Source organism: Eumetopias jubatus, unplaced genomic scaffold, assembly GCF_037043125.1.
Source record: "Eumetopias jubatus isolate StellerSeaLion01/CBP00866 unplaced genomic scaffold, mEumJub1_p1.0 scaffold_9, whole genome shotgun sequence".
NCBI lineage: Eukaryota > Metazoa > Chordata > Mammalia > Carnivora > Otariidae > Eumetopias > Eumetopias jubatus.
In genome coordinates this window covers 114388101-114402365 of record NW_028274815.1, presented here as the reverse complement: position 1 = coordinate 114402365, position 14265 = coordinate 114388101, and the positions used below count along the sequence as shown (strand labels likewise).

Genomic DNA, 14265 nt, shown 5'->3' with positions numbered 1-14265 from the left:
ACTTACCACTGAACTAATGCCCTGCAGGAGAACGACAAATGGCCGATAATAGCATCCCTTAAATCTGATGCTCAGGAGACAACCAAAAACTGGTGGGAGAAAACCCTGTTTCCCACTGGTGTCAAGCTAAGAGGGCCTCGGAGAAGCTGGAGCCCTAGCCACAGAAAGGGCCCAGGGCCATGCAGGTTAGGAGAGAGAACACATCTATGAGTGACTAAGGGTTTAGGATGTCAGTTCAGGACATCACTGGTGTGAGAAGATCATATCATCTCAGGATGTATTAATAGAGGTCATGTGTCAGAGGGAGGGAGGTGACAATTCCACTGACCCCCCCCCCCCCCGAATTCCCAAAATTAGCCCTGTTCTAGACATCATGCCTGGAGAAGGGCAAGCAGAATGGAGAGAGGCCAGGAACCCATGTCGCGTGAAAAGATGATTTGGAAGGAATGGGTGGGTTGGGATAAGAGCTTTGCCTTCATTCTCTAGTGGTTGTCCTGGGGCAAAGGGAGTGGATGTATTTGGTGCGGGACTAAGGGGTAGGTTTGGGAACAAGGAGTCAGGGTTATGAGACAATAGGCCTCCTTCAATCTGAGGAAGAACTTTCTAAGGGCCTGCCCTAGGAAGGAGAGAGCACCCCTGCCTCGGGGTTAGAAAGACCCAGCTCTGCTGTTCCCAACTGTGTGGCCCCTGGGAGGCATTTCACCTCTTTGAGCCTTAGTCACAGTCACGGTGGCATAACTCTTGCCTCACAGCTTCCTGTGAGGACTAACGGTGTAGAAGCACCTCACCCCAGTGCCTAGAAAATAGCAGGTGTTCCTAGAATGGTAAGATTATTACAGCCATTCCTGCAGCTCTAGTATCATCACCACCACTCCTGGTTCTGTTCCTGTTACTGCCATAGCCTCTCTTCTATCACTGTCACGGCTGCAGTCGCAGGGGCCCTGCGGCCGTGGCAACTATGAGCCCCATTATCACCACGAGTACCGCCCTGACTGCGGTTCCTCATTAGCCTTTGCCTTCCGCCTCTGTTTCTCCTGCTCCCACCCCTGGTACTTTGGTGCTTGCACGGCCCAAGTTTGAATCCTGACCCTACCCCTCACTACCCGTACAGACTTCAGCACGTTATTAAACTCTGTGTCTCACCTGTGTAACAAAAATTGAGACCTAGGATTACTGTGAGGCTTTAAGGTGTTGATAACACCATACAGCACTTAGGACAGTGCGTGGTCCGTCGTGAGCCCCGAGTGAGTAGAGGATAGGTAAGCAAATACCTCTACTGGTATGACCACTTCTCTTACTGCACCTGCGCTTGCCCTTATACTGCTGCAGATCTTGCTGGCACAATTGTTATTACGGTTATTGCTATAGCACTAATACTACCATTACCATCGCTGCTTCGACTGTTGTTGTTACTGGTCAGGTCACTGACTACTCTCAGCACTGCTCGTGCTACTGCCCGGGCTCGGGGCCTCTGCCCTGCCCACCAGGACCTGGTCCCTGGAGCCCGGGCGGAGGTGCCAAGGCCTGGGCAGCCAGACAAGGAGGAGTGACGTCATTGCCCCAGGTCCTTGGTGCAGATGTATTCCAGAGAGTTAGGGTACACTGTTGGTGACGGGCCAGCTCCGTGTCACCCCAAACATACCCTGCTGACAGTTGGGAAAACAGGAGGCTCTTAGGGCAATTTGGGACAGCATGGGGCAGCCCCTCAGGCGGCCGAACCCCTTTCTTGCCCCACTCACCCGCTTGCTTGCAGACGTGGGATCTGGCACATACACAGTGCTGTGTGGGTTGGTGCTGGGCTCGGTTTTTGAGACCTTGCCTCTGTCCTGGAGGAATTTGGACTTCATGCACCCCATCCTGCATCAGAGATAAGGGAAGTGAGCTTGGCTTGCCCAGAGCCCCACACAGGGAGTCCTAGATGCTGGGTTCCAGGTCCCCTGCCCTCAGGCTGGCCCCCTCTCCCCTACCCTGTCTCCCCCTACCCCCGTCCACCGCCCCTGCCAAGCCCACTCAGTCCACCCTTGCCGCCTCTGGGCTTCCCCATGTCCTTGTCTGCCACATACCCACACAGAGCTGACAAGTTGTCATAGTCATGCTGCCAAGGACCCCTGCAGTAGGGAGTTTATTCAGAGAATAAATCATGAGGACGATCAAAATTCAACATGCAGAGCCTTGCAGCAGAGCGGGTGGTAGTTACCACAAGTTCAGGGATCAGAAAGCCTTGAGTTGACACTTTACCCCTCCACCCCACCAACACCTCATTCATCACTCACCCTACTCCCCAGTCTCAGTTCCTCATCAGCAAAGTGGGGATAATAATAATAAAACATACTCTCAGGGTGTAGGAAGGATGAGAAAACATGTAGGCAGGGAAATACTTAGCACAGCATGGGACTCAGAGCAAACAGTAAAGTGAAACTACACTATTATTATGTAATAAATTACCATTTTATGGTATTTATTACCATTTTTTAAAATGATTTTATTTATTTATTTGACAGAGACACAGCAAGAGAGGGAACACAAGCAGGGGGAGTGAGAGAGGGAGAAGCAGGCTTCCAGCGGACAGGGAGCCCCATGCGGGGCTCGATCCCAGGACCCTGGGATCATGACCTGAGCTGAAGGCAGACGCTTAATGACTGAGCCACCCATGCGCCCCTTTATTACCATTTATTACCATTAAATGACCAAGATGAGGTCACATAATATGGCTCAAACAATCTAGCTAAATAATAGTCAAGGCATCATCTTCCTTGTATCATTTTATAACTGCCTTATAAGAGTTTCCTTCCTCCCTCCGTCTCTCTTTTTCTTTCTTCCTTCTTTCTCTCATAAGTTTATTTGGTCATTCATTCCTTTGTTTACTCAGTAAAGACTTACTGAGCACTCTTCTACATCATGAGTAAGATAAGCGAGTTCATGCCGTTATGGAGCTCACCCTGGGGATGAATGGGAGACACAGACAATAAACAGGTAAACAAATACATAACAAGGTAAATTTAGTGAAAAGTGTGAAGACAATCATTAAGGATGTGATAGGAAACAACAGTGCAGGGCTTTTTTAGACAGGGTGATTGGGGAAGGCTTCTCTGAGGAGGTGACGTCAGAGCTGGGACCCAAATGGCACAAAGGAGCCAGTTATGTAACATGGTGAGGGAACAATGTTCCAGGCAGAGGGAACAGCAAGAGCAAAGGCCCTGAGGCTGGAATGTGCTTGGAGAGAATGAGGTACTGAAAGGAGGCTGGTGTGGCTGGAGGTCACAGGCAGGGAAGCAGAGTGTGGTTTGGGAAAAGGCTGCCACATCTTTTACAGCCAAGGAGGAATCTGGATTTGATTCTAAAGATGATGGGAAACCTGGAAAGTTTTAGGCAGGAGAATGATGGGATTCATTTGCATTTCAAATAATGGCTGCTGGGTGGAGTAGGGACTCCAGGAGGCAGGGCAGGGAACCTGGTCCACTGCAGGAGTCCAGGCATGAGATGATGGTGGCCTGGCCGAGGGGTGGTGACCACCAGGGAGGTAAGCAATGGACAGATTCAGGGGGACATTTTGGAGGTAAAGCTGACAGACGTTGTCGATGGGTTCGTGAAATTTAAAGATACTTAAAGAAAACATGTTTATTCAGATCAGAGTCAAAACTTAATTGCAAAAGTGGCAGAAATGTTTTATTTCTTCTCTCAAAATGCTCACATGTACTTGCTGAGAAGATGAGCCATAAGCAGCCACATGAGAGAGTAATTGTTTTCCTCAGCTCTACACAATTGCAATTCTCTTCTAAATCAGAACTCAGTTATACTTATCTTGTTAAAATAAACACATGTTTGTGGTTTAAGGGAAAAAATCCATATTTCTAGGCTTAGGGGAGTTACTTTTTAAAAAAGATTCTTTTTATTCACAAGGATGTTTTTGTCTGTCCTTGTGGGAATTGGCAACAATTTACCACTTCAAGACTTAAGCGGTTTCTGCTTCATTTGCCTATTGTGAATAAAATAAGGAACTGCTTCAGACTCCCAGAGTGCTGGATCATTAATTTGAAAAATTATCACAATTAATCACTGCTTTATAATGTACTTATATGCATTTAAAACACCTCTCTTTGACTTGTGATAAATGGGTATTACAGTTCCAGAAATAAGACAGCATATTGTGTGGTTCTGTATGGCATACAATCATATTACATTTCATATTTTTTTTCATATTTTTTTGATTATATAAGAGTGTTCTGGGAAGGACACTGCTGTGTGATGCAGGGCAGCTCCTTCTGCTTCTCTGAGCACCTACTGAGTTTCATTTATACCAGCAATTTACATATTCGAGAGGGCCACAGGGTCCTGGGTGACAGGACTCTGCAGTCCTCATGCTGATGCATGATCCAAGGCCACCTCTGAGAAAGGACGCTGGGGTCCTACCGCACAGGGTGGTGGTGAGCACGGAATGAGTTGATAAATGTAAAGGTTCCTGGCACAGAGCAGACACTACAGAAATGTTAACCATAACCAATTCTGTTTACTAGCAAACGTGGACCTGCCCTGCCGGATAAAGCAAACACAGATTGCAATTCCTCTGACCCAGGAGCTTAGAGATACAGCAACACTTAAGAAGTTAACTTTTTATTTGAATTTTATTTTATTTTATTACTTAATTTATTTATTTTAAGTAGGCCCGAAGAAAACATGGGGCTTAAACTCCCAACCCTGACATCAAGACTTGAGCTGAGATCAAGAGTCAGATGCTTAACTGACTGAGCCACCCAGGCGCCCCAAGAAGTTGACTTTTGAAAATAGGGAGTTCCCATTAGTTCAATTTTTGCACAATAAAATATGATTTTTAAAAAGTTATATACTGAGCGCCTGGGTGGCTCAGTTGGTTAGGCGACTGCCTTCGGCTCAGGTCATGATCCTGGAGTTCCAGGATCAAGTCCTGCATCGGGCTCCCTGCTCGGCAGGGAGTCTGCTTCTCCCTCTGACCCTCGCTCCTCTCATGTGTTCTCTCTCTCTAATAAATAAATAAAATCTTTAAAAGAAAAAAAAAGTTATATACTGGCAGGAGTCAAATTTGTATAAAATGTGACTGTCCCCCTAAACCAGGAGAACTGTTCCACTGCTTGGCATGGCGTGGCCTCAGACATGCTCATTTTTGTGACCACCAGACCTGGAAATGTAATGGGAGCCATGTATATAATTTAAAAATTTCTACAGACATATCTTTCCAGGTAAATAGAAACAAGTGAACTAATTTTAAGGTACATTTATTTTCCCTAACATGTCAAAAATTATTAACATAATTTTTATAAAAGTATAAAAATTATCAATGAGGGGTGTCTGGCTGGCTCTGTCAGTAGAGTGTACGACTCTTGATCTTGGGGTGGTGAGTTCAAGCCCCACATTGGGCCGAGAGTCTACTTAAAAATAAAAATAAAAATAATAAATACAATTTTTAAATGTTAAAAAAATTATCAATGAGATACTTTATACTTGTTTTTTGCACACTAAGTCTTATAATCCCAGGGTGTATGTTACAGGTATAGCCCATCTCCCTTAGGACTCGCCATGTTTCAGGTGCTCAATAGCCACCTGTGGCTGGGAGCTGCTGAACGCAACAGCGCAGACCCAGAACGTTTCCATCACTGCAGCACAGCAGAGGCTGCTCCTACTCCCCTCTGTGTCCTTCAGTGCTTGGCTTAGCATCTCCCTGGCACATAGTAGGAGCTTAAATCACAGTTAGTGAATAAATGCATGCCCAGAGCCTGTAATCAGTCCAAAATAAAAGCAGCAGGACATGGTTCCCGTTCCAGGGACTGAGTTGAAAAGGGAAGACTGAGCATACAGAATTATGTTCCAAAGTCGCAAAGAAGCTGTTATATTTTGGCAAAGACAATCAAAGCCATGCAAAGAGCGCCAAGATACTTAATGAGTAAAACAACAAACTTCAAAAGATATATAATATCAAGCCATTTTTGTAAAATGAATAGATCTGGGTTCTGCTACTAACATGTGTATGTTAATATGGTCATAGAAAAAGCAACCTGTTTATAATAACGAACAGCAGGATAACATTTAGGTTTTGAAGAATGGGGAGGATTTCAGTCAAGATTTGGGGAAAGTCAAGAATGTTCCAAAGGGGCACCTGGGTGGCTCGGTTGGTTAAGCGTACTACTCTTGGTTTCAGCTCAGGTCATGATCTCAGGGTTGAGAGATCGAGCCCTGCATCTGGGTCATACTCAGCGAGGAGTCTGCTTAAGATTCTTTCCCCCTCCCTTTCCCTTCCTCTCTGCTCCTCCCCCCCAATGAATACATACATAAATAAAATCTTTAAGAAAGAAAAAAGAAATGCAGAATCACAGCCTGCCCCCAATCAGAATGTGCATTTCAACAAGGTCCAGATGATTTGTGTGATCATTCTAGTTGAGAAGTAGTGAACACTATTTTCTCTTGCTTCCTCAGCATCCATCCCACTTCTGATAACACCACCTGGATTTTCCTTGAGAAACCAGCCTTCTGGGACGCCTGGGTGGCTCAGTCGGTTGAGCGTCTGCCTTTGGCTCAGGTCATGATCCCAGGGTCCTGGGATCGAGTCCCACATCGGGCTCCTTGCTGAGCAAGGAGCCTGCTTCTCCCTCTGCCTGCCTCTGTCTCTCTCTCTCTCTCTCTGATAAATGGATAAAATCTAAAAAAAAAAAAAAAAAAGAAAAGAAAAAGAAAAAGAAACCAGCCTTCTTCCACACAATGCAAGGAGCTTCAGGAGGCTAACTCCTCCCTTGCCTTCAGGCATTGACAACTTGATACAGGTCTGGCCAATCAGAGGATTCCACGTTCCCCCTGACAACCAGCAGTGGTTGATTCAGTTATAGGTATGTATGTGATCCCAACTGAGGCCATCAGAATTGGCCCTGGGATTTTGCTGGGAAAATTAGGAAAAAGGCACTCTATTTCTATAAGGATAAGCTGATGTAGGTGTAGGTGTAGGGAACTGGAGCACTTGGGAGTCATTCTGACATCATGAAGAGAGGCACAGTCTTAGTGTGAAGACATCACAGAGGTCAGCAGAGCGGAGCGATGGAGACAGAGTGATTCCTGAAGACATGTGTGAACACCCGGATCCAGTGATGCCTGAAACTTGCCAACCTCAGGATTTTTCCAGTTTATGAGCAAATAAATTCTCAATTTTGTCTAAGACAGTTTGAATCGGATTTTTACTGCTCGCACCCAAATAGTCCTCACTGCTTCTTGCTGGGCTACAATCGGGACGGAATGAAGCAGAGTCTCTGGGGATGAAGGCCTGGAATCTGCATTTCTCATAATTCTTCAGGAGCTTCTTATACACCCTAAAATGTGAGATCCACTAATGTAGTGGAGTGAGGATTGAACTTGGGGTCAGAATACTTGGGTTTTGATCCTGGTTCTGCCACTGGCTGGCTATGTAACCTTCGGTAGATCACTTCCCCCAAGCTGTATTTTCTGCCCTGTAAAGTAGGAGGCCCTTGCTTCTCAGGCACGGCCTGAGGTCCTGGGATGTGAAAAGCTTTTTAAAACCTCTGAACACATGATTCTTATCTAATGTGACTCAGAACCAGGCTCTGAGAGCAGAAGTTGTTTGCCTGGTCCCAGACTAGCTTAGAACTGCTGACCTCTGGCAAAGACACTTCCTCAGGTCACTGCGAAGCTCCTGGAAACTGAAACTCGATTCTTGCCCCCTCAGCTTCTGTAGGCGTTACATGGAAGGGAAATGAGGAAGGTCAGTTTATTTGCCCTGGGTGCTTCCCAAGGTCCCCATGCAGGCTGTGGAGCCTCAGGGACTCCTCCTGCATGGTCGGAGTGAAACCCAAGGGGGAGAGGCCAGGGTGCTGCCTGGGCATCCTGTGGAGTGGGCAGGAGATGGTTTTCAAGGACCTTTTTGGCTCAAGCAGAGGCCTGTGAAGGCTGGGGCTGAGAAGCGCTGGATTCTGGTTTCACCTCTGCCATAAGCTCACTGTGTGAGCTCAGGCAACTCCCAACCTCTCTCTGGGCCTCAGTTTCTCCAAATATGAAGCAAGATGTTGGATGATAGTTCTTTCCTGCATAGTCTCTGCTCCCCCTTCTTCTGAGAACAGCTCCCCAGTCCTCCTTTGGGAACCACCTCTCTCTCATCCTCATTTCATGGATTGGGGTAGAACTGACTTCAACCTCCGGCTATAGGTATGTGTGTGTGGGGGGGGAGGTGTCTGTGACCAAGTCTGACCAAGCAGAGTTGTAGTAACAGAAGCAGAGGTAGACACGTGACTCCATCCTGGACATTAAGAGTCATCCATTGGCCTTTGGCTGGAAAAGAGTTGCAAAGCAGAGCCAAGAAATGGAGAAAACACAGATTCGCAAGCCATTGAATGCAGCCCGTCCTGAAGCGGATGTGTTCGTGGACTTCCCAAAAATCTCCCTCTCCTGCATGGGCCAGTTTGAGTTGGACTTCTGCCCCGCTTAAACCTCAAAGAGTGCTGCCCAGTGCAGAGGAAATTCTTACCAGGGATTGTAATTCATACCTAAGTGTAAATGGCTTATGGCAAAGACTTCATGGATAGTAGGTTCTGATGGATGAGAAGGGGTACTAGATCCATTAGAATAGGTGAGGATGCGGTGGAATGTGGACCCCAAGAAGCTGATGGCACTGACATCATGCCTAGAAAGTGTCTGGCATGTATTAGGCCCTCCCTATACACTTATGGAGTAAATGTATTGTGTTCAACCTTCCACAGGCCTGACCATACTTGGCTGAAGTCAGCAGGACCAGAATTAAGAGCCCATTTTACAGATGGAGAAATGGAACTCCACGACAGAGAGGTTTCCCAGGTGGTCAGTGGCAGGTAGAATGAGAAACCAGCTCTCTTGCCTCTCATCCTCCACTGGGGTCAACCCCAGAGGCTACAGTGGGGAACTGCAGGATGAGGCTGAGGAACCCAAACCGGAAGTTTAGGAAGGCAGACCTCCAGGGGCCCCGGGCTCAAGACTGTCCAATTAGAGGAACTTTCCCTTCTCAGTACAGCTCAGCCATGCAGGTGGAGAAAATGTCTTCCCCCATCAGGGACAGTTTCTGGAAGAGTTTCCAGGTGTGCAGAGCCCTACAGATTCCCTTCCTCTGGTTCGCTGACTGTTTTCTCAATGAAACACCTAAACGCCCAAATGACTGTTATTCCTAGTGGACATGTGGGGCTCACCCCTGACTCCTCATCTCTTGCCTTTCCTGACCCTCAGCTTCTTTCTGATCAAAGAGCTCAAAACTTGGACTGTGCAAACAGGAAGGGGTTGGAGAGACCTTCATTATACAGGTGGACCAGCAACCCTGGAGAGGGTGAGTGTTGTGCCCTGGTTTACACAACAGCAAGTGACAGAGCAACACCCTGAAGAGGAACTCAAGACCTCTGGTCATTCGCCTGACTCGGCCAGAGGGCTGGCTCTGACATGCGTGTGTGTCAACTACTTGTTCTAAACATGTAGTCAATTCCTAGCATGTTCGTTGTTACCTCCGGGTCACCTGTTCAAGTCCAGAGTTGAAGAGCAATTGTGAACCTCCTTAGGATAATTTTATCTCTAAGGTAAGCAGGTGGCAGGCAAGTTTGGGAACCTATAGGATGCGATTTGATGTCACAAAGAGCCGGGTTTGAACCCCCATTCTGCCTCTTATAGACCAGCAAGCCTTTTAAAATATAAATCAGGTCATATGCCTCCTCTGCTTAACAACTTCTGGGACTCCCATCTCACTTGGAATAAAAGCCCAAGACCCCTCTGTGGCTGACAAGGCTCCATGATCGGGGCTTCCCCCAACCCGGCAGTCCTGCCATCCTCCCTTGATGTTTCCTTTCCAGCCATACTAGCCTCTCGCTATTCCTCAATTCCCCAAACATGCTTCCACCTCAGGGCCACTGCACATATTACTTTCTGGAATGTTCCTCACCCCAAACGCGTCTTTCACATCACCCAAGTCTCTTTGCAGATCTCACTTGCTCTGAGAGGCCTTCCCTCATCACCCTGGTTAAGAATAGGAACACCCGGGGCGCCTGGGTGGCTCAGTCATTAAGCGTCTGCCTTCGGCTCAGTTCATGATCCCAGGGTCCTGGGATCGAGCCCCGCATCGCGCTCCCTGCTCGGCGGGTAGCTTGCTTCTCCCTCTCCCACTCCCCCTGCTTGTGTTCCCTCTCTCGCTGTGTCTCTCTCTGTCAAATAAATAAATAAAATCTTAAAAAAAAAAAAAGAATAGGAACACCCACCGTCAACTCTCATCACTTTCTAGCCCTTCCCAGCTGTATTCTTCATGGCTTTACCCGCAGCTGATGTGGCGGCCACGAAGATGGGCCTCTCAGATCTCCGACTGCAGAGAGTGGAACTGACGAATGGCCTCAGCTGCCATCCATCATCACTATTGCCATGGGCTGTTTCCAGCCAGTGATGGAGTGTGGCAGGAATACTGAGGCAGGCCATGCCAGGGGGACCTCTGACAGGAGGCTGTGGCTAAGGGCTCCCCGACAGCCTTGCCAAGCTTTCCTTGGAACTGCACTGGAGTCTAAGATACTTCCACCTCTCCTTTGCTTCTTCCTTCCTGCCCTCCTTCCCTCCTTCCCTTTCTTCTTCATTTGGAGTCCAACATGCCTTGCCATGTGCTGACTCTCCTAGCTTCTCCTAGTTGCCCCCACATGCATTCACGCTGATATATTTCTTGCATATTTAATCTGAGATGAGAGTCTGCTTCTCAAAGCACCTGAACTAACACTAATAAATTACCTAGGGATCTGTTTATCATCTGTCATCCTTGGAATGTAAGACACATGAGGGTGGTGATTGTTTTGTGCACTGCTCTATCTCAGTGTGTAAAACGAGGACACAGTAGGTGCTCAGTAAATTCTTGAATAATTGAATGAAGTCTCCTTCAGCTTCCCGGGTGCCCTGATTTGAAACAAGTTATAAATGTGTGTTTAAATTGAAAGGGATATCCGTGTTTCTTCATCTCTGCTCGGAGAAGAATGAAGCCCCTCCTTGACTGGAACTGAGTGGAGATTGCCCCCTTCAGACAGGGCAGGGGGGCCATTTGGCCCCCGGGGGCCAACTTTTAACTCTAATTTCCCATGATGCTCCAAGGTCAGCTGCCCCCTAGTCTGTCCCCCACAAATAGAAACCTTGAAGCCGCAACAACGCATGCTCTGACCTTTCAACAGCTGTTTTTTTATACTTGACAGAGTCTCAGTTTCTTTTCTGTTTTGGAGGGTATGTATTTTGTTTTTAAAATTACCTTTCATCACCTGGTAAGACAGTAAGTACATCGTCCTTATTAAAAAGGAAAGCCTTACAGATAGATCTAAGGTGCCTTTGGATTACTCCGTTGACAGGCTCTCCATGGCCACCCCTTCCCCCTCAGGTCGCCGCTGCCTCTGCATTGACTCACACGCGTATGGACGCACGCACGGGTATCTGTCGGTGCGCCACCCTCCACTCTGCCCTTTACCATCTCAGAGGACTCCGGCTGGCAGCCTCTGTATTTCTTTGCCTGAGAGATTTCTCTGTGGCCATTGGCACCTGCTCTGCCCGTGACCTTGGCAAGTGGAAGTGCTAGAGAAATATCATCCTCCAGGAGCAGCCTTCAACCAGTGACTGACAGGAGCAGGAGGATAAATACCTCAATTCCCTTGCCTGCCGCGCACGCTCACTGGCTCCCAAGGTCCCTCACCTGCCGCGCATGCTCACTGGCTCCCAGGGCGCCCAGGGCTCCCAGGGCTCCCAGCGGAAGTGATCTCCCAGTGCCCACGGTAGTGACTGGCTTGATAACACACTTTTATTGGCCGCCTTCTCTTCTGGCTCACTTCCCCACTCTCCTCCCAGGGTTTTCTGGGATCCTCTCCCAAACAGACTAAATAGTAAATGCACATGGCACCTTTTCTAGGGTCTGCTTCTAAGGAAACTCGAACTAAGACATACATGCCTGCAGAAAATATGGAGTATAGTTTTTTGTGTGTTGACATCAAAGGACTTGTACTACGTGAGTTGGGAGGTAGTATCGTTATTCCCATTTTTCAGACGAGGAATCTGAGACTCAAAGAGTGAGGGGATTTGCTGAACGCATCGCAGCTCCTATGAGGCAATGTGGGCACTCACACTTTGGTCTCCCGTGCTCTATTTATGGTTCATTTCTCTGGCAGAGATGAGGAAACGTCTCCTATTCGCTTGGCTGCACCCAAATCTCCTAGACCAAAGGATTTCAGGGTGATGGTGAGAGCTTGGGTGGGTGTCTTAAGGTGGTATCAGGAAAGCAGGCCCCAGTGCAGTGCCATTTGGAGGGTGCAGCTACACGCAGAGGGCGCGGCATGTGCGGCCACGGGCACCGGCCAAGAACAAGGGCGCATTTTGCAAGGGTTTCTTCTGCATCATTACCCAGGACCCTGGAAATATATTAAAGCTCCCAGCCCTGGGGTGGAGGAAATTGGAAACACGGGGTGGGGATCAAAGCGCTGTGGGGGTTGTTTAGAAAGATGGAGGCTAAGAGAGATTGTTATAGCTAGTATGCTGTGTAATTTTGGGAAAGCTACTTAGCCTCTCTGGGCCTGACGTTCCTTTTCTATAAAAGGAGAGCCCTTGTCATGATGGGGGGGCAGGACTTGAAAACTCAAATGGCCTTAGGGGCCTGCGGGGGTACCCACTTGAGGAAAGTAATCCAAGAAAAGGTGGTGCAAACCAACAGCTCAGGGGTAGTCTACAGGGCAGCCCCTGCAAAACTTCACCTGCCATGAGTGAATAGCAGCGGGGCATGGGAGACAGAGTCTCTAGTCTCACCATTACCAACTTTCATAGTTTTTCAAAAGACAGAAATCCAGATTTGTGTGAGTTCTCTTGACGTTAAAACTTGGGAACTAGTTAAAAAGAATCACTACGTGGGGCCAACTGAAATACACCCATGTGCTGAAGTATCTCAGGCAAGGAAGGGGAGAGGTTGTTCAACATTCCTACGTTCAAAGTTTCTGAGGCCTTACTATGTGCCAGGCACCTACTCTATGTTAGTGATACAGTGGTTTAGGAGACCAACGTGTCTTTGCCCTTACTTTCCAGGAAGCGTTTAAAGTGCAAGACCTGGCTGGTCCCTTGAATGCAGACAATTTTCTCCTCAACCTCAGGAGTCAGGGCCCCCAGGGAGCAGCCTGGTTAGGGGTGAGATTAAGATCCATGCTTCCCACACCCACCAGGATGGCTATAATAATAGGAATTTTTTAAAAAGGAAAACAGCAAGTGTTGGCAAGGAGGTGAGAAATTGGAACCCTTCTACATGGCTGATGGGAATGTAAAATGGTGCAAAACAATCTGGCAAATTCTCAAAAAGTTAAACATGGAATTACCATATGACCCAGTGATTCCACTCCTAGGTATAAACCCAAGAAATTGAAAACAGGTGCTCAAACAAATACCTGTAGGCGCATGCTCACAGCGGCACTATTCACAACAGTCAGAAGGTGGAAACAACCCAAATTTCCATCTACAGATGAATACATAAGCAAATTGCAGTATATACATACAATGAAATATTATTCAGCCATAAAAAGAACTGAAATACCAATACATGCTACAACTTGGGTGAACCTTGCAAACATTAGCTTATGTGGAAGAAGCCAGAGTAAATTAATCCAAAAATACAAAAAGCAGGCTGGGGGTTGCCATGGCTGGGGGGACGGAGGAAGGGGAATGACTGTTTTAATGGGTTCAGTGCTTCCTTTTGGGGAGATGAAAATATTTGGGGACCATATAGAAGTGGTGGTTGTACAACACCATGAATGTACTAAATGTTACTGAATTGTTAGTTTTAAAATGGTTAAGTTCATCATGCTATGTGAATTTTGACTCCAAAGAATTTACAAATTGCAAACTACATAAAAGTGCTTTCCCAGGATGGTTAAACAAATCATAGTGCACCCAAACAGTGGAATAATATGTGGCCATTAAAAAATCCAAGGGGGGGCGCCTGGATGGCTCAGTCAGTTAAACATCTGCCTTCGGCTCCGGTCATGATCCCAGGGTCCTGGGATCTAGCCCTGCATCCAGCTCCTTGCTCAGTGGGGAGACTGCTTCTCCCTCTCCCTCTGTGTGCTTGCTTGCTTTCTCTCTCAGATAAATAAATCCTAAAAAAAAATAAGAATAAAATAAAAAATAAAAAAAATCCAAGGATATTTTGGGGCACTTGGCTGGCTTAGTTGGAGGAGCATGCGGCTCTTGATCTTGGGGGTCATGAGTTCGAGCTCCATGTTGGGTGTAAAGATTACTTAA

The 14265-nt window shown here is 47.3% G+C and overlaps 1 protein-coding gene across 2 annotated transcripts in view; it reads right to left on the bottom strand.

Moving 5' to 3' along the window:
• The window catches only part of HCK (HCK proto-oncogene, Src family tyrosine kinase), a 39010-nt gene that overhangs the window by 22173 nt on the left and 2572 nt on the right, over window positions 1-14265 (bottom strand). For both annotated transcript variants that reach the window (XM_028118797.2, XM_028118795.2), the window contains exon 2: window positions 1740-1857. In XM_028118797.2, the coding sequence (XP_027974598.1) occupies window positions 1740-1856 (117 nt within the window). In that variant the 5' untranslated portion in view covers window position 1857. The remainder of the gene's footprint in view (window positions 1-1739; window positions 1858-14265) is intronic.